At 41.5% G+C, this 25,181-nt stretch overlaps 1 protein-coding gene across 1 annotated transcript in view; it reads left to right on the top strand.

Moving 5' to 3' along the window:
• The window catches only part of TENM4 (teneurin transmembrane protein 4), a 435,533-nt gene that overhangs the window by 247,219 nt on the left and 163,133 nt on the right, over positions 1-25,181 (top strand). Inside the window, exon 9 of the mRNA XM_004382006.3 lies at positions 23,497-23,598. Coding sequence (XP_004382063.1) covers positions 23,497-23,598 — 102 coding nt within the window. The remainder of the gene's footprint in view (positions 1-23,496; positions 23,599-25,181) is intronic.

Genomic DNA, 25,181 nt, shown 5'->3' with positions numbered 1-25,181 from the left:
ATTCAGAACCTGTAACTGGAGTACAAGATAGCTTTTCAAAAGTCAATAGATTTCCCATATACCTGTATTAACCAGTTAGGAAATATAATGAAAAATGTCCCAGTCAAAAACAAATTTCAATAAAAATTAAAATTTCATCTTAATGAGAACTGTATGTGACCTGTGTGACAAAAACTGTGAAATTTTATTGAGAGCCATAAAACAGGACATGAATAATTAGATGGGAAGGTGAAACACTCTCAGTATGTCAGTTTATGGGTTTAATGGAATGCCAAACAGAATCCTAAAGGGAATTGAGGAGATTTGATTGAATGGTTTAAGATTTCATCTGGAATAATAAACAGATGAAAATATGGATGAAGTTTCAAAAAGAAGACTAATGAAAGGGTATTCCTCTTTAAACATATTAACATATAAATCTATAATAATTAAAAGAAATAGAAGAGTCAAGCAGATTAATGAAATAAAATTGCCTAGAAATGTTACCAGCTATCTGTAAAATTTTAATGTTGGATAAAGGAGGAATCGAAAATTTGTGGAGAAGAGAAGGATTTGCCAGAAAACTTGGAAAAGAATCCGCTTAAACCAGAGGCTGCGTGGGGGTATGGAGAGGAGTGGATGTGGCTGATTAATATGGACAGGGTTTTTTGGCCTGCAGAATTGGCCCAACATTTTTAAATTGGATGATTTCCCATAAAACTATATAGATTTATGACTTCCCTTAAAAAATTAAAAGACCAAAATTCCTGCACAAACAAGCTCCTGTCCCCTTAAATGGAACCCATACTCCATAATTTGCTACAGTCCCCACCGTGTCCCTTTCTCTTACACTGGTCCTGCTTCGTGCCTTTGGCTTACCTGCCTGGCCCCTATAGGAATATGAATTTTCAACCCTGATTCAGACCTCACCATACACCATATGTCAAAGTAAATTCCAGATGGATTAAAGAATCAAACTAAACGATGATAAAACCCAACATTTCCAAGTCTCTGGCTGGGAGAAGGACTTTAAATCTTAAAAATCATAGGAGAAATCATAAAGAAGAAGACCAAAAAATGTTTACATAAAAATACAATACTTCCATATATCTTTTAAAACTTATAAACATAAAAAGGAAAATACTAGACTGGGAAAATACTTGCAGTAAATATGGGAGAGACCAGGGCTAATATCTCTATTATAATCAACCTCATATGCTGTGGGAAAAAAGCATGAAGACTGATAGATAAATTGTTAAAGCTCACATGTAGAAAAGCTTCCAAAAATATATAGCATGCTATAAACATATATGAAATATGTTTAACCCCACTAGTAATGAAAGAAATGCAAATTAAAGTAATGGTGTATTTTTTTTTTACCTACTAAGTTAGAACTCCCCAAAATTAATACGCAATCCCTATGACTTAACTGTACCAACATATATTACTTGTTGCATCAGAAATCGGTACAATCCTTTGGGAAAGCAATTTGACATTTTGTATTAAGCCATAAAAGTGTTCAATTTTTAATTCCTGATAGTCTTCCTAAAGAAATAAACCAATATCAAACAGTCAACATTTACCCTACAACAAAGGTGAGAAGGTAAGGAGAGGCAAGGAAGCTAGATTAATGGAAACAGAACAAACAGAATGAAAATAATGACACTGTTGATACATTGTGAAAAATGTAACCAATTTCATGGAAAATTTGTATAAAAAATTGTTAAATAGAAACCTAATTTGCTGTGTAAACTTTCCCCTAAAACACAATAAAATATTTTTAGAAGAAATAACCAATACCTAGAAAAAGCTGCATGCTTATCACAGCATTGTTTACAATTGTAAAAGTCTGGAAACAATCCAAATGTCTAATAATAAGAAATCATGTAAGCAAATTATGCAGTATCTACATAATAAATATTATGTAGCCATTAAAAATGATTAGGGAGAATTTGAACCATGGGAAAATGCTTATAATACAATGTTCAGTCCTAGAACTGGGATACCAAAGTTATGTTTACAACACATCTATTAATGTAGTTTTCCTAATCCACCTAGTTTAGAGGCAGAGTTTGAATTTGAATTTAAACCTTTCAACCCTGAGATCACTGTTTTTTCCACCTGCCCTCTTCCTTCCTGCCATGGAAACCAGAGCATCTTTTACAGGGTGTCGGTTAGGAGCCAGTTTGTCAGGGCTCACCAGTGGGAGTCTGGTGCCATTCCAAACTGAACCTAATGAACGCAGTGTGCAAAGTGCCTTAACTGATGAAGGGTGTGAAAGCAGAGACTTCTGTCAGGCTTGTAAGAGAAGGTATTTTATAAAAAGTTTCCTCCTTCCCCATTTGGTTCAGGTCATAAAACGGACAAATTTGAGAACAAGAAAAAGACCTAAGTTGAACAGAAGTCTTCCTCCCAGTGTACTTTCTTAACTACCACAGGTGTTATGGACACGTGTGTTTCTTCAGCCTGCTGTTACACACCTGTGTGTATATGAATATTTTAAATATTTTCATTTTAAAAAAGAATGCATTAAGTTAAAACTATTAACCATGAAGGCATATCATACTTCCTACACCTGCTTTGCTTGAGGTGAAAGAAAAGAACCAACCCCAAGTGGTCTCTTGATCCTGAAAGCCTAGTGTTAGAGGATACCAGAGATGGCTTAGTGGGGATTCACTTTAAGAAAGAAAGCATTTGTAAAGAATACCAAGGTATGAAAGCCTGAGACTGCCATTCTGTTTCCTGCGTCTCCCACACCCAAAACAGACAAGAATTTTCTGTATAGAAGAGTTTAGAATTTTCTGTGCAGAAGAGAAAGATTAGTACCATGACAGTAATAATCCCTTATGTTGTATAGGACTTTTAGTTTACTGGCACAATGACAGACTTTTTTTTTCATTTTTATTTTGATGTACTTAATCCAGTGAAGTAGGATGATACTAGGATTATTGTCCCTATTTTGTAGAAGCAGCAGCTGAGGGTTAGAAAATTTAAGGCTCTTTTATATACTAGCCCACAATCACACAGCAAGTATATGGACAAGCCTAGGTTTAAATCCAGTTCTCCAGCTTGTTTGATTGATTAATTAGTTCATTTATTCTTGGAAGCATGCGTTCATTCAATATATATTTCTTCTGTACCTTCTATATGCTATGCATCCTGTAACTATAACTGTGATGAGTTATAAAGGAAAAGTGTGGGGCGTAGGGGGGCATCTAACAAAGGGTGCTAACCTAATTGTAGTAAACATCAGGTAAGACTTATTTTGATACATGACATGTAAGCTGAGACCTCAAAACAGAACAGCAGAGAACTAGGTGACTGGCAGGAGATGGGAAGCAGGGAAGGTTTAAGACAGATGCCTGTGGATATTCAGAGCCCTGGTGGCACAGTGGTTAAGAGCTCAGCTGCTAACCAAAAGGTTGGCAGTTTGAATCCACCAGCGGCTCCTTGGAAACCACATGGGGCAGTTCTACTCTGTCCTGTAGGGTCGTTATGAGTTGGAATTGACTTGATGGCAATGGATTTGTTTTTTTTGTTTTTTTTTGTTTGTTTTTTTTTAATGGATATCCAACAATTAATAGGTGGAGGAAGAGCCAGAAAAGAAGAATGAGAACGAGAAACTGCAGTGCAAGAAATATTGGAGAGTATTCTTGGTTTTTTGTTTTGCTTATTTTTGTAGTTTTTAAATTGTTTTATTGTGGGAAAAAATATATAAACAAAACATTTGCCAATTCAACATTTCTTACATGTACAATTCGGTGACTTGGTTATGTTCATCATGTCATGCAATCATTACCACTGTTAATTTCCAGATTATTCCACCACCATTAATAGAAATTCAGTGCCCACTAAGCAAAGACTCTCCCTTTCCCACTCCCTACCAACCCTGGTATCTTCTAATAAACTTAGTTTAGTGAGTGTTCTGTTTTGAAGGCTGAGGAAGAGAGACTGTTAGGAAAGAGGGAATAGAAAATTGTGTCAGATGCTATTGAGAGGAAATTGTGGCTGAACATTGTATTAATCTCTATCCTGGAATCCCACTATAATCCTTGAGAGATTAGAGAAGATATCCTTGTATCTATAAAACAAGAACATATACATAAAGTTAATAAATCAGACAATAAGAAAAAGCTGTTAGAAATTAAAAATACAAAAGTTGAAATAAAATTTCCATAAATGAGTTGAAAGGTAAATGGGTTAGCGTTAGTTAAGATAAATAGGAGAAAATAGATAAGAAAATTAGGGGGTAAATTCAGGAAATCCAATATCTGACTAATAAGAGAGAACAGAGAAGTATACAAGCACATTTCCTATAGCTGAAGGGCATGGGTTTCCGGACTGAAAGTACCCAGCACAGTTAATTTTTAAAACATCACTCATCTTCCTGAAAAATTCCAAAAGCGGAGGGAGGGATTAGAGAGGTAGGTTACAACAAATCCGGAAGCAGAATGCTAAGAGACTTATCAACAGCAGTGGGAAGTGTGAAGTTGACTTTAAAAATCCTGAAGGAAAATTGTTTCCAACTTAAAATTCTACACCCAAATTATCAGTCAAGTATAAGGGTAGAATAAAGATATTTTCAGCTATACAAGGTCCTAAAATGATATCTCCAATTCCCCCTTTCTCAGGAAGTTACTGAAAAGTGTTCTCCACCAAAATAATGAAGCACACCAAAATAGGAGTCCAGGAAGCTAGGGGTTCAATGACTGAGAAAGGTGACGAGAAGTTCCAGGGCCACAAATGTGCAACAGGCCTAGATAGCAAATAGGCCAGACTGCAGCAGGACAAGGCTCCAGGAGGAAGATCTCCAGGAGAAAAGAAAACAATGGATTTCCTGGTGTGTTTGACCATGTGGAAAACTCTATTTCAGAGGAATTTTACAATTCCGTTGCATAGTTTGGGTAGAGTTATTAACAGGAACACAGAAAGTTAAATAAACTAAAAATGATGCTTTTCCATCAGATCATACTGCCCCATCTGCTGTGAATCCTCCATCTTCTTCTGTAGTGGATGGAAGCAGTAGACAGCTTTGCACATAGTTAAGTAAAAAAATAGCTGTATAAGCACAATATTTAGAAATACTGAAGTAAATTCTAGAAGAAATAGCTGAAAGAGTTGAGAGCAGTTGTCTGGGGGAGTGGCACTCAAGTGTATGGGTAGGACACTTAAGTTTTGTTTATTATAAACATTGTAGTATTGTTTGACTTTTTAAACTATAAACATGTATTACTTTGATTTAAGAAACATTTTTTCATGCTGTGGAGAGGTCAAGGAAGAACAGATTGAAAACTGCCCATTGGCGTTAGGAATAGGAACTTCAGCAAAACAGCCTGAGTTTCTTCTATGGCTTTTCACTTAGCCCAGACCATTTTGATGGCTTATTGTGAGATTAAGTTCCACATCCAGCATTCCACCAAAATAAATCTGTGTTTACTTCAGAAAGAGAGTCTGTTCTTTCTAAGCCTGCATTATCTATCCAGAGTAATCCAAGTTAAAGTTACCACGGGAATTGAAACATGTTGACATTTCTTTAATGTCATTGTAGCAACCTTTCCATACATTGTAACGGTTCGAAGAATACATTCTGGAGCCTGAGTACCTGGGTTTAAATCCCTACACCACCACTTATTAGCTGTATAAACCTGTTGCCATCGAGTCAATTCCAACTCATAGCAACCCTATAGGACAGAGTAGAACTGCCCCCGTAGGATTTCCAAGGAGTGGCCGGTGGTTTTGAACTGCCGACCTTTTTGTTAGCAGCCAAACGCTTAACCAGTGCGCCACCAGGGCCCAATTATTAGCTATATAGCCTTGGACAAATGTAGCAAGGATGACAGATCAGGAAATGGGAGTAATAATAGGCTGAGACTTCGTTATGAGGATTAAATAAATTAATGCATGTTAAGTATGTAATAATAATAATAGTACTTGCCATCGAGTAGACTCTGACTCATGGCGACCCAATGTGTGTCAGAGTAGAACTGTGCTGTACAGAGTTTTCAGTGGCTGATTTTTCAGAATTAGATCACTAGGCCTTTCTTCTGAGGTATCTCTGGTTGGACACGATCCTTCAACCTTTTAGTTAGCAGCCAAACACATTAACCATTTGCACCACCATGCGGCTCCTAAGTATATAATAGCTGTTACTGTTATCATTCCAGATTTCTCTGTCATATTCACTGTGTTTTCACAAAAGTCATCAAATCATCCAAATTTCGATTTTACCTTTTATTCCCAAGTCTACTAATTCTGGTAAGAAGCAAATCAATTTAAAAGCGTATGTAATGGTGTACTTTTTTTTTTTTTTTTTTTTTAAAGCAAAGCACTGTCCTGCTCCCTGGGGCAGGGCAAGTCTGGACTCCTTGCCCTTCTGAGATTCTCACAGCCCAAGAGGACACTGATAGCATTCCAGACAACAAGGAGGCATACTGTGTAGCACAAGAGGAATTGTCAAGGGACTTTCGAGAAGTCTGACAATGAGGTTCACTATAGGCTAGGGTGGACCAAGAAGGCGTAAGGAGAATTTAAATAAGAAGGAAAGAACTAAGGAGCTACAGGACAAAAACCCAGGGATGAGGAGGTGCCTGCAGTGTAAGGGAAGGGTGACAGGGCCGGTGGGGCATGAGAGGAGCTGGTTCCATCCTATTTCTGCAGCCTCCCAGCTGTGAGACCTTGAGAATGTTCATTATCCTCTCTGAACCTCAGAAGGGTGAAATGAAATGCAACGCGCCCAGCACTCTGCCTAACACACGGCAGGCTCTCATATTATTTTCTTTAATTTGCGCTTGTAATCTGAATCTCAAAGCAGAAGGCACATTGATGGATTAAGGGTCTGAATGAAGAAATTATCTGGGGCGGGGAGGTTAGAGCCCTAAATTCCAGATCTGTGGTTCCAACCAGGCTGATTGTTGGTCTCAGAGACAGTTCAGAGAGGAGAGATTCACAACAGTGGATACTTAGATTTGCCTAAAATAAAGCTCCTCCAGGCCTCCATCTCAGACTGTGGGAAGTATCTTTTCTCCCTCATGACTGGCATCTATCAGCTGACTGCCCTTTCCAGCCTCAATCCCACTGCTCCTCCCCATGTGCTGTGTTCCAGCCCTGCTGCACTGCCTGCCATCTGAGAACCTGTGCTTTTGAACATGTTACTCTTTCTTTCTAAATACTCTATGTGCCCTTCTCTGGTTGGAGAATACCTGCCTAGCCCCAAGGCTAAGCAACAGTGTCTCCTTTTCAGTAAATCTTCCTAGATTTCCCTGAGATATTACTTCCTCTTTCGGGCTTTCTAGGTTTATTCATTGCAGGCACTTACTGCATTGTGAAGGAGCCCTGGTGACATAATGGTTAAGCATTTAGCTGCTAACCAAAAAGTCAGCAGCTCGAACCCGGATGCAGCTCCACAGGATAAAAGACCTGGCTATCTGCTCCTGTAAAGATTACAGTCTGGGAAACCCTATGGGGTTCTACTCTGTCATAGATAGGGTCACTGTGAGTCACGATCAACTCAACAGCACAAAACAACATTGCATTGTGACCTATCTTTTTGTCACTCTATCAGACTGTGAGGTCCCTCAGAGGGCAGAGGCTGTGCCTTCAGTTATCGCTCAGTTCAACTGACCACTTGCTGTCCCCTGGCTATAAACTGGGATCTGGGGCTCCATGGGTGCTTAGACCCATCATTGCTCTCCAAGCTCTTATTACAGAGGAGAAGGCTTATCTATGGAGATCAGTAACTGCAATCAGTACAACATCAGGAGCTGCCATGGCAGCTTGGCAGAGTGCTGCGGGAGCCGAGAAGGCAGCAGTCAAATCTGCTAATCCCTGTACTGGGCACATAGTAGGCTTTCAGTAACGAGTTTTCAGGGAGGCCTTGCAGATTGGGGTTCTGTAATCTTGGGCAAACTTTCACTTCTCTAGGCCTTAATTTCCTCATCTGAAAAATGATGATAATGATACCTAATTGTTAATACTGGGGTGAAAGCTCAGGACTTAGTAAATGGTGATGATTATGGTGGTGGTGATGGTTTTATTACTATTATCTTACTGGATGTCTGAATTCATTACTTCATTATTAAAAACTTGGATCTGCACAAGAAATTATGGAAAAGAAGCTTAGTGTGTATTAATTTCATACGAAAGACATAACAAAGTACCACAAAGTAGGTGGCTTTAAAGAACAAACTTTATTATCTCACAGCTCTGGAAGGTAGTGTCTGAATTCAGGGTGTTAATAGGGCTATTTTCTCTCCAAAGGCTCTAGGAACGGGTCCTTTCTTGTCTCTCCCCCCGTTTCTGGTAGCCCCAGGCATTTCTTGGCTTGTAGATGCATCTTCACTTGGCTGTCTTCTCCTGTGTGTGTCTTTGTGTCTCTTCTTCTCTTTTATGAGAATGCTACTCAGGTAGGATTAGGACCCACCGTACTCCAGTATAACCTCATGTTAACTCATTACATCTTCAAAGACCCTATTTCCAAACAGGGTCACATTCACAGGTGCAAGGTATCTTTTTGGGAGACACGATTCAATCCATACTAGGTGGAAAGAGTGAGAGGCCAAAGATTCTAACACTCCTTTGACTTTCAGAGGATATTCTCAAAAGTATTCTCTGCCGGGTGTCTTTTAATTTACTATCCTGGTGGCTGAGTGTGAAGGTTGGGATTTCCCCAGGGTCTGAGAGGGAAGAGGGCTTATACTCAACCAACATTAATTAAAGCTACTCTCCCTAAACCTCCCAAAAACCATAGCATGGCAAACTGTCAGATACCCAGAGCAGCAGCCACCTCAGACCCGACCCTTCTGACAAAGATCTGCACCTGCAGCCTCTGGAGCGATGGCCCGCCACCAGGAATGGAAGAAGGGGTGACAGAAAAGCTGCACAGCCACTAACAGGGACAGAGATACTGTCTCTACAAGAGCAGGGCTCAGGATCAAGGGGCCTTTTACCTCTGCCCCAGGAGGAAGCAGATGGCTCAGCAGGAGGAAGTCTGTTCCCTGGTAGGGTGCTAATCTGTTTTTCCTGCCTTATTTTATATCCTTCAGACCCAGCAAGCCCAACATTAGCCACCACCACCCCCTAATCTCCCTGAGTTTTACAGTGAGCAGGTCACAGCTTCATGGCTTCCTGTGTTCATGCTCTGGCTTTGACTGTTGGATCCCACACCCTGGCTGTAGTTAGTGACCAGACCCCATCATCAGAACAAGCTTCCCAAAGGGTTCAGGGGGAGCAGTAACAGAGGGAAAGAAGGCAGGAGTTGGCCAGTTTAAAGAATGTTCATGGAAAGTGTCCCCAGGGGGGTTCTAGGAGTAGACTGGACGCTTGAAACTCATCCTCCACTGGAAGAGGGTGTGGCATTTGGGAAACACTTGTCCATGCCGTGGAGATGTGAACTGAAAGGAAGAAAGAATTCAGTGGCTCCAGTACCTCCATGTGGATACAGGCCAGTGTGTTTTAGTGTGTCATGCAGATGAAAGAAGTATTATCTGAAATGGATTCATCGTGTCTTGATAGTATAAGCCAGTACTGTGCAGAGACTGTGTTGGAGCATTAATTTCTTTTTCCCAGGCTGAGAGCTGGGCTTCCTCTTGTCCTGCTGTCAGGGAGTTCCAGCCAAGTGAAGTCATATCATGCCACAGGCAGGATTCAGCCATGAGGAGTGGAGAGGTCAGAAACTAAGCAAGAGGAAGCAGGGCCCCAGCTGACCAAGCCTGGGTTGCCAGTCACATTCCAGCCCAGTAGACAAGTGGTCAGGAACTAGGGATTAGGAGGAAGGCTGGTCAGCCACAGAGGATCCGGAGGTCTGTCTGGCTCTGTTCATCCCAAGCGTGCAGAGAGTTGAGAGTAGGAGCTACACGCTACTTCCAAACCTCTCACCGGGTAGAGAGGAAATGGCTATGGTACATGGACAGGCCAGACTTTCATTGGCCAGGGAACTGGAGAGACTTCTACTTTACGTCAGGCACAGGCGGGGACTAACATTTGTACTATAACTGAGTACAAAGGAGACTTAAAGTCCTGCTGACGCCAGGAAGTCAGAAATGGCCAGAAAGTTCCATAAACTTTCCACAACAGCAGCTATTTCTCAGTTCCTTGCAAGATATGTAGCCCTATCTCTTGCACTGGGTAGTTCCTGCCTAGAGGCCAAGGGAGTGATCTGTCTAGGTGGCTAGAGCAACTATAAAATATTTAACTTGAACATATAATTACATTACCATGATCTCTAATAGGATTTATTGTCAAGCAGAAGTCCAACTTGGCCTCTGGCCCAAAGATATAGACCCAAGTTATTATGTTGAGTGTTACCTAGAAGATAAATAAGGAAGAAATACTGCTCAAATCATTGTGCCTGTGAACAACACGCATTATAATTATTGTAAAGAAAAATCTACCAGAGCCCACGAGTTTATCCATCTTTCTAATCAATTTATTGTGTTACATCCTGATAGAAGTAATTCAAGTACATAATTCACAGAAGTCATTTTGATAGCTCTTGCCAAAGAAAAGAGTTGGGGCCCTGTAAAACTTTATTACTGCATGCTCCCCAAACATGTGGTTAGTGCTATTTGGGGAGAAGAAAGCCCAATACAACTTATAGCTGAATGTAATAGGCCCAGAGGCAGAGAGATGACAGTGAAGCCACAGATCTGGGAAAAAATTATAAAAATGAAATCTAAACAAAATGAAAAAAACAAGAAATCTGCAAGGAAGTAAGAAGCTACCCAGGCCCCACAGAGGTAGCCCAGCCTTAGGATTTGAGACTGAACACACCAAAGGACATGAAATCCACCACAAACTGCCCATTGTCGTTTGATGTTTAACAAGTGTTGACTGAGCAGCTACTCTAGGCAAAGCACTGTGCCAGTCACTTGGGTGGCACAGGTAAGAGGGAGGATTAGAAATGGAGCCCTTACTCTTGGAGTTTCCAGACTACTGGGGGGAAAGGCCATACCCATAAATAACTAGACTGCAAGATAGAAAGCAAAAAGCAATAGCGAGAAATAACGGTAGATTGCCATTAGGATTGGCTGAGAGAGAGAGAGAACAAGTGAGCTCATCTTGCTAGGAGGAATCTGGGGAGACTTCATGAAAGAGGTAATATTTAAATGGGGCCTGAAGGATGGATGGGTCTTGGACGGGTGGATAAGGGAATAAAAGACTTTGCTGGGTGTTGGCCTGGTCAGGGAGGCTGAATAGGGTATGAGGGTTCACATGAGGGTGGGAAGCAATCCAGCAGCACAAAGAGGACTTGAGGAGAGCCCTCGTGGCCCTTGCGGCAAATAAGTTCATTTGGAAAGGGAAGTTGAAGCCTTAAGCACCTGACTCAGAAATTTGGGCTTTCTCTTCTCCAGTGTTTCTTAAATTATTTTGAAGATTATTTTTTACAAACTTTATTACAAAAATTAATTTATTTTACTAAACTGGAAAAATATAATTAGGTATATCAAACCATGATTTCATAGAATTTCTGTTTTAAATAAATCTGTTTAAGAAAAAATACTAAGTGAATAATAGGACAAATGATATGTGGATATGGCAACAACATAAAGGCAGTATCCAAGTAAATGGCATTTGGGAAACACTGCTCTAGACCCAGGATCATGTATTTAGATGCCTCAAACAGGCACAAGATAGTAGTATATGAAGTTGAAGAGTAGAGTCTGTGGTAGACTAGAAGTCTGGGCCTCCTCTAATGGAAAAGGGTGGTTGCCATGCTGGATCTTCCAGTTATTCAAGGCTGAATAGGGTGTAAGGAAAGGAAATAGGGTATGATTTCAAGAAAATCAACATTAAGATTTTTCTTTGAAATCTCCTTTTTAAAAAATACTAGCAACTAATTCAAACTTTTTAAAACAAAAGTATGTACAGTTTGTGACATCTACTCTAGATGATAAAGAACAAAGCACTCTGTGGCCTGAAGAAACTCAATTTTATGATAATAGCTCTGGCCTACAGGTATACCAAACCTGTTGTCACCAACTCATAGCAACCCTATAGAACAGAAGAGAACTTCCCCACTAGGGTTTCTGAGGAGCAGCTTGTGGATTTGAACTGCTGACCTTCTGGTTAGCAGCCATAGCTCTTAACTGCTGCGCCAGCAGGGCTCTGCCCTATAGGTATTAAAAAAAAAAAAAAAAACCAAACCCCTTGCCTTTAAGTCGATTCCAACTCATAGGGACCCTACAGGACAGAGTAGAACTGCCCATAGGGTTTCCAAGGAGCACCTGGTAGATTAGAACTGCTGACCTTTTGGTTAGCAGCCATAGCTCTTAACCACTGCACCACCAGGTAGGACAGATTAAATGGGGCAAGCTTGGAGGATCTAGTCAAGTTAAAAAGCTGATGAAGTGTTTGCAAATCATGTATCTGATGAAGCGCTTGCATCCAGACAGTAGCAGTGGTTTGAAAATTTTTTCTGTAAAGGACTATTTAGTGAGTATTTCAGGCTTTGCAGGCCATATGGTCTCTGTTGCCTCGGCGACACAACCCAACTACTGAACTCTGCCACGGTAGCACAAAAGCAGCTACACCAGAATGTAAATGAATGGGCATGGCTATGTTCCAATAAAGCTTTATTTAAAAAAATCAGACTCAGGGTCGGATTTAGCTCATGAGCCATAGTTCGCCAACCCCTTGTCTCTACACATCCTTCCAGGTTATCTAATTGTGATTTCTATGGGAGCTATTTCACACCTCTGTTATAAATAACTGTAGGTAACTAATAGCAATGAAAAATAATTCCTGTTTATATACATGCAAATGAATTATGTCCAGTGGAGGGAAAACCCATTGCTGCTGTGAAGAAAACCAGTTTTGCCTCCATTTTCAACATTCATTTTAACATTCTTGATCTGTAAATGTGTCTTGCTTCGCATTCTCTTGAACTGGTTTAATACCTTACCAGTTTCCTCATTAATGGGTTAAATAAAAGCTTTAACATTAAAAAAAGAAAAGAAAAAAAGCTGATTCAGTGATCCAGGCCAGAAGTAATGTGGCCTTGGATATTTCTGTTTTCTCAGTGAAGTCCAAACCAACATGGGGTGTTTAACCTGCAGGTATCTAGGTCATCTTCACAAAGTTCTATGCATTTTCAGACCTAACTATGCTGACTTAAAAAGGGTGGAGGGGAGCTTGGTTTTCTATGTGGTTTGTATAACGGTAGAGATTGGTAACAAGCCTAGATAAATGATGGAGAATCATTAGCAGCCCCCCTCCACTCCAACCCCACCTCCCTCGTGCCTGTTGCTGTTCTGCATTGTCTGTCATCACAGAATCATTCAGCACAGAGTGATGCTCATTAGATGGAACTCTCTAGCCAGCAGCTGAGTTGAGCTTTTAAAAAGCTGATTTCTTAAATAATTTGTTCCAAAGACAGACTTGACATGAAGCTGGCGTGCCGATCGGCAGGTCACTGCGTGGGAGCAGCAAAGATGACTATTCTGGATCTAGCTCTTATTCGACCCCTATCTTGCCCAGAACTGCTTTGCATTTCAAAAGACTGCCTGTTCTTTAAGAGCTATTCTACCTCCTTGGGGACCAAGCCCTTCTCTTTGGAAATGGTTCACAAGTTCTTTTTCATTCTTGCATAGTTTAAATCTTTTGGCTCTCTGGCTTGTGTTTTATATACCTGTGTGTAAAATCTCAGCCTCTCTTCAAGACCAGTGGTTCTCAAATGGCACCCCTACCAATAGCATCAGCATCACCTGGTACCCCAAGCCAGGCCTACTAAATCAGAAACGCTGGGGGTCGGGCCCAGAAATCTGTGTTTTTAATATGCCCTGCAGGTGACTCTCACACAGGCTAAAGGTTGAAAATCACTGAGCCTGTAATGGGAAGGGAGTCCCTGAGTGGTGCAAACGGTTAAGCACTTGACTACTAGCCAAAGTTTGGTGGTTCAAACCCACCCAGAGGTGCCTCAGAAGACAGACCTGGTGATCTGCTTCCGAAAGGTCACAGTACGTGTGGGATCACCATGAGTCCAAATCGAGTCAACAGCAACCAACAACAATAACGGGGAAGGGAGTAACACTATACTTCCGAGCACTTTCTGTGTGCCGGGGCTTTATATACGGTGGTTTTATTTAATCTCCACAACAACCATGTAAGGCAAGTTTTCCATTTCACAGGTAAGTAAACTGAGACTCTGATATAATGAGCCTTAGAAGTAACGGAGTTGTAATTCAGACCCAGCCTACCTGACTCCAAAGCCCAAAGTCCAAAGCCTTTCCACTGCTCCTTGAGAATAAGGATCACACTCTGGGTCTTCCTAATGGCATCAAACACAATGGAGTTAATAAAGACTGAAAAGAGAGTCAACTGAGAATGAATGAATCATCAGTGAATACAGGAATCAATTTTATTTTCTAAATATGATACAGTTGTGAGTGGCTAGAGCTGCATTTTGGTTGTTGAATGCTGGTAGGCATGCTGTAAAACCAGAATTTCAGTAAAAACAAAACAAAACAGGTACTAGTTGGAGTTTTCTGCCCCTGGCAGCATCCTGTGTGTAGTCCTGATTCTATAGCTAACTAGCGACTGGAGACAAAACGAGTGGAATCAGCATGTTTTTTATTGGTTTGGCAGTTGTGGTTAAAGTGGAAGAATCCCTAGACTAGGTAGGAGTAGAAATCTAGTTTTAACAGTAGCTCTGTCACTTAATTAGCTACACAGACTTGGGGCAAATTCTCATTGCCTTAGTTTTGCTGTCTACAAACTAGTAAAATAACACCTTCTCTTCCTACATACAGAGATATTGTGAGGATCAAATAAAACTTAATGCAGAAATGCTTTCCAAAACGTTGAGTTCTGTATTTATCAGTTATCGTCAAAAGCCTGCAAACTATCAGGTAGAACTGTGCCAAGGTGAATGGATGTGTTAGGGTTCTTTCAGTTGCAAGGAACAAAAATGCGCTCAAGCAACCTCAAGGAATGGCAGGTGTGGCAGTGAAGTAGTTTCAAAAAGATTGACATGATGTGGAATTAACATAGACACTGAAAAAGCCTCTGGGAATCCAGGCAGCTTCAGGGACTTCATTCACACTCTTGCTCTCATGGGCTGAGTGGCCCCTTGCTCATGGTGTTTCTGCTTCTCTTTGAGCTTCAGCTCCATTCATTCTCTCCACTGACAGAACAGCTTCCTCCCTCTAGACTGCTTCCTCTTAACTTGGGCTCCCACATGGCTGTAACGACATTACCGGCCCCTCTCTTTCCATCATATCTTTTGGCTTCCATTCCCACCACTACCAAATTCGCTGAGTATTTTTTAGTTCAAATACTAGAGGGTGGGATGCTGATCCTCCCAGATCCTGACTGTGTACCAGGCTATATCACAGGGCACTGGTCAGCCTATGAATTCACTCTCCTTGGGTCAGGAGCTCATTCTAGTCCAGTCAACTGTGGCCATTGAGAGCCCCCTGGTCCACCTGTGTCTGCTGCTTAGGCAGGAGCTGTGGGCAGAGCATTGTTCCTTAAAAGGAGCTTTGGGTGAAGGACTGATAACCCTAATTTATAAGGGAAGCAAACGCATCCTCAAACATGTGAATACTCACCTCTTCTTTGAAGGTCCTTCTGCTCACGAACAGCATAACACTTGTCAGTCTCATCACTGCTTTGTCTGTGTGCTTCAGTGGCCTCTCTGGCAGATGTTCACTGGGCATGGCAGGAGACGATGCATGAGCAGTGTATGCCGTGAAAGGCAGCAGAATCAGAGCCAACAGCAGGGACTCTGACATCTGTGAACATTGCTGCCAACAGCCCCAGAAAAAGAGGCTGGAACTGCTAGCCAGCGGCAGCCCTGGAGTCCTCCTGCTCTCTAGTCCTGTCCCTGTGCAGTCTGCCTCGGTGACTCACTTGAGGCTCCTTTCACAGTGGAGATGATAATGTGGTGCTAGTTTTCTGAGAACACAGCAGGGAGGTTTAAAAAGTTAGGGTAAGCCCTTAACTAAGCAAACTTCTTTCCTCTCTTCAGGCCATAAACATGATAATTATTTCCTCAGCTTTTTCACCTGTTGTACTTAAAATTTGGTTTGATTCATTAGCTCATGGGATGTTAGACCTGATAGAGCATCTAAACCGTCCACTTTACTGGAATAATCTCTGGCCCAGAGTAGATGCTCAATAAATATTTGCTGAATAAATGTAATGAATTTTGTAGATGAAAAGAAAGGTCCAGAGAGAGGAAGGGACTTGGTCAAGGTTACCTAACAAGTTGGTAGCAGGAGTGGAGCTAGAACCCAAGTTTCTTGACATAGTCCAGGCATGTTCCCTTACACCATGATTCACAGTCATGGGATTTCAGACTTGAAAAATTCCTTAAAGCTTATCATTAATCCCCTTGTAATATCCCTGTTAGTCATTAATTTTCCCTCTCCTTGAATATATCCAGTGACTGAAAATATATAACTTCATCAAACCAAAAAACCATACTCGTTGCTGTCAAGTCGTTTCTAACTCATAGCGACCCTATAGGACATGGTAGAACTGCCCCACAGGGTTTCCAAGTAGCAGCTGGTGGATTCGAACTGCTGACCTTTTGGTTAGCCCCCGAGCTCTTAATCACTGTGCCACCAGGGCTCCATATAACCTCATAGGTTAGGTAATTCATTCATTTAGTCATCCAACTAACAAACATTCATTAAACACCTGTTTTGAGTCAGGAATGATACTGTTTATGGGAGATACAGAGATGAATAACACATTTCCTGCCCTCAAGAAGTTTACAATATTTTGGAAGCTACACACACATCAGTAGACTCTAACCCAATATAGTGAGTGGTATTCTACTCTGACTCTTAGAAAGTTCTTCTTTGAACTGAGTTTATTTCCCAAGGACTATAGTTCTTACTCTTTGGACTTAGGTCAACCTATTAGGGCCACAAAAGAGTCTAATCCTTCCTCCATATAATGGGTCTTCTGATTTCTAAAACAGAGATCATAGTAAGCTAAATTCTAAATCCTTCCAAGCATTTTTTATTTGAAATGTGGTTTTAGGTTCTCTCTTATATCTGGTTGCTCTTCAATGAACATGCTCCAGTTTATCTTAGTCTCTTAAATGAGGCTCCCAGATGTGAGCTGCTGAACTCCAAATTTGACTGAGAGTGCTATGCGAAGTTGAGCTTCCTATCACTCCCTTCATTCTAGGCATTGTATGTCTAAAAACAAAGGACAGGGAAACAATAGCTTTGTTGTCTACCACACGTGTTCTCTTGAGTCTGATTGTTCTGCCTTCCCTAATTCCTTGACTTCCTCCATTTCTCCCTTATAGTCCTGCTTAGTTTCTCAGCAAAACAAACATTATTGAGTATTTTCTTTGTGTTTAGCACTTGCCAGATTCTTTGGAGAACCAGATACGATACCTGTCTTCAAGGAGCTTACAGTCTTCTTGAAGAAATTTGGTTTGCCCCGCAAAGGAACAATTAACAAAGAACCAAGACTGAATATAATGAAGGAGACAATCTTGTTCCTAGACCCTTTCTTTGAGCTACTCTAAACAGTGGTTGAGACTTCTGGGTATGATTGAAAACAGATCTCCCAGTTCAAAATGCCAGTGTGGAACTGGCTTCAAGCCCAGGCTGTCAGTGGCTTTGTCAAATTTTTGTCATTGCATTGACTTAGATGGTTGCAGACCGAAGACCTTTGAACTCCATCATCTGCAAGGAAAGCTGTGTGCCTACAGGGACTGACACCTCACAGGCCATGGAACAGCTTTCCAGCACCTGGCACCTGCCCAGTGCCAATCTAAAGTGCACAGGGAGAAAAATTCTTTCAGATGTTGGCATGAGTCTGCCTGTGTTTGGGCTTCTGGGAGACGACAGTTTTAATTTTCTTTGACGGTGCTTTCCCCCATGAGAAAATTTACCCAAACACCTTGTCTTCTTCACATTCAGGAACATTGCTTGTTTGCTTTCTCATTTTTACTGTGGGGAGTTTCTATGTGTTTTGTATGTGTATGGATGTGTGTTTACCTCCAATAACCCGTATTTCCTTGTTTGGATTTATTAGACCAAAATGTTTTTGTTCATGAATGGAAGACATGTGTGACCCAGGGTCACTGACCCTTCCTTAAAACCAAACTATCAACTCTATCAGGTCCTAGGCAAACCTCTTAACATGCACAGCATTACCCTATTTGCTCTTCAAAACAACCCTCTAGGTGAGTGCTTTTATTAACTCCATCTCAGAGATGAGGAAACATGTTTACAGATGGCTTGTCCGCATAGCTGGTAAGAGGCAGCCTGGCTCCAGAGCCCACCCTTTCGACCAGCCACTCTATCACAGGCTTCAAATAGAACTTGGTGCACCTACCAGATTTGCCCTTATCAGCTCTGTGACCTTGAGAAAGTTACTCAGTTCAGCCCTCAGACTCCACGTGAGACTATAAAATGGTGGCAGAGGTACCTGTTTCTCCTGATGATTGTAAGGATTAAATTAGAATAATGTAGCTTTTACAGCTCCATCTGAGGGAATGAGATGGTCTCTGTTACACTTTTCCTTCAACCTTTAGTTACTGTAGAATTAAATCCTAGCTGAGTTATCTAGTTTGTTCTCATCTTTTCTTTTGGTTGCCAGAATAAATCTAATCCTTCTGTCTCAGGAACAAAGGGGATGGAATGGATGTAGCCTAAAGTATACATTACACTAACTGCAGTCAAGCTGATGTATCCAGTCATACAACTGGCTGCTGGCTGTCCTGGTGCCCAGGTTCCTTCCTTCCTTGCTCATCGCATTAGCATCCTTTCTTTTACAGAGCAGCCAAGAGGAGGCATCAGAGAGTGGATCTCTGTTGGGAAATAAGTGGACCTTGGTTCTTCAACTGGATGTTCCCAAAGAGTTTCTAGCATTCCATTTTGTAATTGAAAGAGAGACAACAGAACAGAGGAAGGAGTTGTAGGATGTAAACGCAGGACCGTATTAGCTGGGACATATCACAGGGCAGTGAGACATAGAGGAGGTCCTGAGGGGGGATAAGTAAGCAGAAAGAAGAGACTGAGGAGGGCTCTGACCTCATCCCCACAGCTGGTTCCTTCTGTCTTTGGTGTTGAGATCCAACATCAAACTTCCATGACTGCAGAGGTTTGTCTGCTCAGACCAGGGCTAGAGGAGGGTGTACTCATGTCATGGTAAGCTGACTGAGGAGAAAAGCCACCTCTCCTCTTCAAGTATAATTTCCCCTGTGAAACATGAGCCCAGGAGGCAGTTGGGTTGCCCTGGTATTCCTCCTCTAGGCAGGTTTTTCTTTTTTCAGTGGTCTCTCCCTGTTGCCTACAACATGAGGCTTCAGGATTACAAAAGGGAAAAGTAGAAGGTGGCAAATGAAGGCAGACTTTCTCAGGCAGCAGCCCTGCACTCAGGAGGACGTATTTATCAATTATAATCATCTTTCACCTTGACATGGTATCTTAATGATTAGTTTCTGGATAAGAGTCGTAAGCAGACAAAACGGGGCATTGCAGTGGGATTCCCTGAGTCCTTGGTGGTTTCCTGTTTCCTTGTCTCCTTTGGGAAGAAGCATTGTTGTCTTTTCTTCCTTCTGCAGATGCACCTTTGTACTTCAAGCAATATTTTATTCAACATCCAGAGAACATGCCCACCCACAACACATGTCCAAGGAATGAGCTAAGGAAACATTTCAATTCTACATTCCAATATTTAGGGAAAGAAAAACAAGTTCCTGAAGATGAAATTTCCTACCAGGGTCCACTGCTATGATAGAAAAAAAAAAAAAAAACCTGGAAAGAAGGCCCCAGTTTTCCAACATAACATACACCCAATTATGAAAATCAGTTATTCATAGACAGCTGAATTTTTAATTTAGACCTGTGCAGATCTGAAGGTATACCTTCTGCTGAAAGAAAGCAGCTGCAGTTTCAGTATGAGCAAAGTGGGAGGGACTGTAGGGAGGAGAAATTCACCAGACACTAACTGGGAACGTACAATGTCTTTATGCAATAAAGTTCACACTTCTCCCAAGCTAGTAAGTGTCACTTCTGCACTAGAATTTAGCACAGAGATATATTCTCAATGGGGACTCATAATTTGTGGGATCCCAAGTGGACCCCAAGTTGCTAAAACATTTCCAAGTGAAAGAAAAACTACATACATAAACATTTCATCAAAAGAAAATATTCTCCAAATGTCACCCTTCTACTTCCTTGTTGCCCCCTTAAAATTATTCTGTGTCTCCTAAAACTTCTGCCTTCACTGACATTAACAGCCTGGGGCAAGTTTTGTAGCAAACAGGCTGCTGTTCTGTCAGATTTAGCAGCCAACACTATACCCAGTCACAGAAAATATATTTTCCTCACTTTTTCACTATGAAGACTTTTTGACTGATGATAAGTAGGTTTATATCTTGCAGACTTCATAAATCAGAATCTAGAAAGTGTGAAACATTATCTGCAGTTGATCCTGTTAAAAATGTAACTGATAATTATAGTGATCTTTTTAGAAGACATGTTTTTTTTATACCTTTGAGTTTAAGAAGGCCTAAATTATAGAATTTTAGATCTGAATGGGATCTCTGAGATCATCTAGTTTAATTCTTTCAGTGATAGCAATATTTATTAAGACCCTTCTGTGGACTGGATACCAAGGCAAATATATAGATGAATAAACTGAGTTTCTGCCTCTGGGGAGTTCATAGTCAACCAAGTAGACTACATGGTGCTTTAATAGGGGTGAAGGAAAAAGAGTCCTGGGGGTGACTTAGCCTGTTTAAGAAATCAGGAAAGTTTCTCATGGGAAATGACATCTGAACTGGATTTGAAAGAAGGAATAGGAGTTGACAGGCAGGGAAGTCTGGGAGGAGCAAGTGCAAGGATGAGAAAACAGGTACAGAAAGGTCAAGCGATGTGGTCAAGGTCCCACAGCCATTTAGTTGCGGAACAAGACCTGGAACCTAGGTCTTCTGCCTGTCAGTCCTACACTCCTTCTGCAACACTGCAGGTAGAACCAACCTTTCAATTGTCAGATTAGCCAGTAGCTTTGAGTGAAAATAATCTTGCCTTAAACTTCACTCAAAAGTCTTACGTTTTAAAAGATATTCAAAATGAAATTCTTATGTTTTAAAAGCTATCATATATATCATATATATATATATACATATATATATATACATATATTTTAAAAGTTTTCAGGAAGTCACTGCCGGTTTAAAGGATTAGAAACATGGGTTCTGTCAGGTAAAGCCAATAGAGAGCAGAGATGCTTGCGGCCCTGGCCCGTGAGCCCTGGCTCTGCTCATGCCCAGAAATGAGACCACGTGCTGTTCTTAACTCTGTGTTAATATAAAACACTGCTTGCGTTTTACATTCCAACATTCAATCAGTGGAATTTCCCATTCAGTAAATGAACTACACATTTGGGCCCTTTTCCCAAACTTCTTAAGTTGTTTCCGAGTTGATATTGGCAGACATTGTGAAAAGACCTTTCTGGAAAGTACACCATGCTATGAATGCCTTCCGCCTCCTCTCTGCCTATCCATTCTTCAAACCCACCTCTTCTGAGAAGCCTTCCCTCTGCCCCATTCCAGCTGCCATTGCATTGACCGTAAGTGCTTTGCTGCATATAAGGCTTATTTCCCTTGCCTCTGGATGCCTTTCCCTCAGAGTTGATCTCAACTAATTACAGACTCATAGAATTTTAGAACAGGAAAGCTGATCTAGGAATCATCTGTGCCATCACCTTTTTTTTTTGCACATGAGGAAGCTGAGGCCCACAGAGGGGAAGTGAGTCGCTTTAGGTCACAAAGTGTAGTGTTAAGAGTGTGGTACTTGGAAGAGAGGACCCCAGATCCAGGTTTCCTTCCCTTCAGGCAGAGCTGCTTTCATGCCTCATGCTGGTGCCGGTGACAGTTAATTTATTATCTCCATCTCCCAGTTAGACTACAACTTTCTCTTAGGCAAGGCTTGTGTCTTATATGGTAATATCTCACTTGACAGAGGCCTTAATCTTGGCTTTATGACTTATAGTTGTGAATTAGGACAACAGGTTGAATCCTTAACTGTGCTCCACCTAACTAATGTTTTCCTTTACTTTCAACTCTTCTACTGACTTGCTGTGTGACCTAGACAAGTCACTGCCCTTCCTCTGGGTCTCAGTTTCCTTCTCTGTTAAATTAGAGCTTTGGACTAGATAGTCTCTTGGGTCCCATCAAGCTCTGAAAGTTCTAGAATTCTCTTCTTTCCAACTGGATTCTTTGCTGCCTGCAGGATTAGCCTCACTGTCCCACAGTTAAACTCCATTCATTTCCTAGCTCCTGCTATGATGGCAGTGGGTTTGGTTTTGTTTGCTGTGCAGTAAGTTCCTTCAAAGCTCAGATAGCATGATGTCATGGAAAAAGATTGGACTTGGAGTTTGAAGACTTGGGTTCAAATCCTGGCCCCATGACTTATTTTTAGCAAGTCACTTCATTGCTCTAAGCCTCATTTTTCTCTCCTTTTTTGGTAAAACAGCAATAACAATACATGCTTGTCAGATTTGTTCAGAAAATGAAATGAGATAAATTGCATGGAAATGTATGGCACGAAAAGGCATTCAATGTATAATTTCTTCATTCCACATCTAGCATTTCTGAGAAATGAGCTGTTCCAAAGAAACAAATTTTCCAGATAACAGGTTTACTAACTTGAGCTATAAAGCATTAACTAATTTCTGATGAAGAGCTTTCTGACATGGATTTTATATTTCCTTGACATGTCACACAGAGTATACCAGAGATTTTAGGAAGAGTTAGAGAAGGTAGCATTCCTGCGAAAGGTGGGCATGATATCAGATACTAAGGATGCGGGTAGGACAAAGGAAATGTGTCAGAAAATTGTCCTGCTTTTTGAAACAGCTTGGATTTTTCTCTGGGAAAATAAGGAGCCATCAAAGAGTTTTAAGCAGGAGAGTGACAGGATCAGATTTATTTCAGAGAGCTCACTCAGCCCGCTGGGTGATGAATGAATTAGGGTGGCAGGCAAGAAAGGAAGCTAAGAGACCAACCACGAGGCTGTTGTAGTGGTCCCAGTGAGAGATGGTAGGGACCTGGACCAATATATGACAAATCAGAGGTGGACAAAGACAGATTTGCTAATGCCTAGTAGCTTTACAACATAAAAAATTAATGGAAGTAATATCAGCCCATTGGGCTAGAAATGAAAAACACAGAAAAGTGTAAAGACCATGAGAATCACCCAATAACCCGCCACCCAAAGATAACCACTGTTAACAGGTAGAACGGTTTTCTGTCAATGTTTTTTTAGCTGAAGGATTTCTAATGCATTTGTAGATACAAATTTGACTTCTAAAAGTGCAGTTCAGGCAGATGCTTTCCAGAACACATCTCTTAATGTCAATTGAGATGTACTTCAGTAAGAGTAAAAATAATACCTAATTATTAACTCTATTGGTTTCTTTCAGTGACCGGGCCAGAATAACTCAAATGTGTGTGTCTTGGTTAACCTGAGGCTTCATTCTTGGGTCTTCTGTTCGGGTAAAGTAGTTTCTGTTTTCAACTCTCCTTCTTGTTTCTTTCCCCAGAATCCGTGGATAACTGCCCCAGCAACTGCTATGGCAACGGCGACTGCATCTCTGGGACCTGCCACTGCTTCCTGGGCTTCCTGGGACCTGACTGTGGCAGAGGTGAGAACACTGCATGTGGGCTGTAGATTTCCACTCCCAGATACCCTAGGGCAGTCTTAGGTTCCACTCTTCAGGGCAAGTACGGAACCACAGGCAACCTTCCAACTTACACAGAAGGATCCCAAGGGCTTTCGTCAGAAGCCCTTGGAGGGCAGTCTGCAGGCAGACTTGTGGCCTCATCAGCCATCCTTATCCACATGTGGATGATTAGGGAGACCAGGAAGGGAGAGTTTTTACAGGAGCAGCCACTGTGAATTTAGTATCCATTGTAGGGGTGGCAGTGGGGTCCTGAAGTGCTCAGCCTTTACCTTTACACAGTGTGGTTTCTGTCTTGCCTTATCCAGGGGGAGCCTGCGCAGCTGTTCGTTTACTACCATCTAATAGTGTAGACCAAAATCTTGGTTAAGACCACCAGGGAGGGGCTTGGAACACTTCTCCACACAGAACCCCAAATGCTGCCTGATATTTGGGCACATGTTCTGCTAATGATAACTGCTATGGAGATAGTTCAAAAGGCTGCCCAGGATCCACTCTGTGCTTTTGGCTTTCATTTCTGTCCTGAAGAATTAACAAGGAATATGCCAAAGGAGAGTCTAAAAACTAGGCACTCCCCTTGCAGAGCTAAAATGGCCCCTTCTTTTGGTTTTTCTCCCTTTTACTCACTCAGCAGACATTTAATTCATGCCCATTCAGGGCTAGTGGGTCCTGTTCCAGGCACTGGGGTTAAAATGAATAAGACACGATCCTAGGAGCCCCCAGCCTGGTCTGAGAGACAGACAAGTAAATAGACTCTTACAAAGCAGTATGTGAAATGTACCATAACAAGGCTAAGTACGGGGAGATTCTGTCAGGATAGAAGAGGGGAGGCTGTTTCAATTTGGAAAGGGATAAAAATCAGAAAAGGCTTCCCAGCTGACGTGACATTTGAACTGAGCCCTGATGCTTGCGTAGGAGTTCATCAGTGGAAGGCAGAGATGGTGATTCCAGGTGGAGGCAACAGTGCCCTGCAGATACTATACTGGGATACTGCCTTGAGGGTTCTGCTTATTCTTCATAATGTGAAATAAACTCAGTTTGAGGCAGCCAAGCCAGCACCCGGAGGAAGCACAGTGATTACCTGCTGAGTGCTTTAAGAAGGAAAGAAGCCAGGTGGGGGCCAGGAGATGGTGATGCAGAGAGAAGAGATGAGTCATTCCTTATAATAAGAATTACTGTCTCATCCCATATGCACTTAAAGTTAAGAGTCATGTATAAACCAGGCCTTATTGTATCTCAGTAGGACTGGTAGGTACTTGCAGCACAATACAGTTTATTTTTATATAGTGTCCTTCGTACAGATGATCACAAAACCCTCTACACTAAGAGGCCAAATGGAAAGATAATACTTTAAAAAGCTAAGCTGGCCTCAGCTATTCTCGTATGATGGAGACCTGGTGGCACAGTGGTTGAGAGCTTGACTACTAACCGAAAGGTCGGCAGTTCGAGTCCACCAGCCACTCCTTGGAAACTCTACGGGGCAGTTCTGCTCTGTCCTATAGAGTCACTATGAGTCAGAATCAACTCGATGGCAACGGGTTTGGTTA

This window comes from Trichechus manatus, unplaced genomic scaffold (genome assembly GCF_000243295.1).
Source record: "Trichechus manatus latirostris isolate Lorelei unplaced genomic scaffold, TriManLat1.0 scaffold00088, whole genome shotgun sequence".
Lineage (NCBI taxonomy): Eukaryota > Metazoa > Chordata > Mammalia > Sirenia > Trichechidae > Trichechus > Trichechus manatus.
The sequence above is the reverse complement of the archived record's forward strand: the minus strand, read 5'-3'. Positions and strand labels throughout refer to the sequence as shown.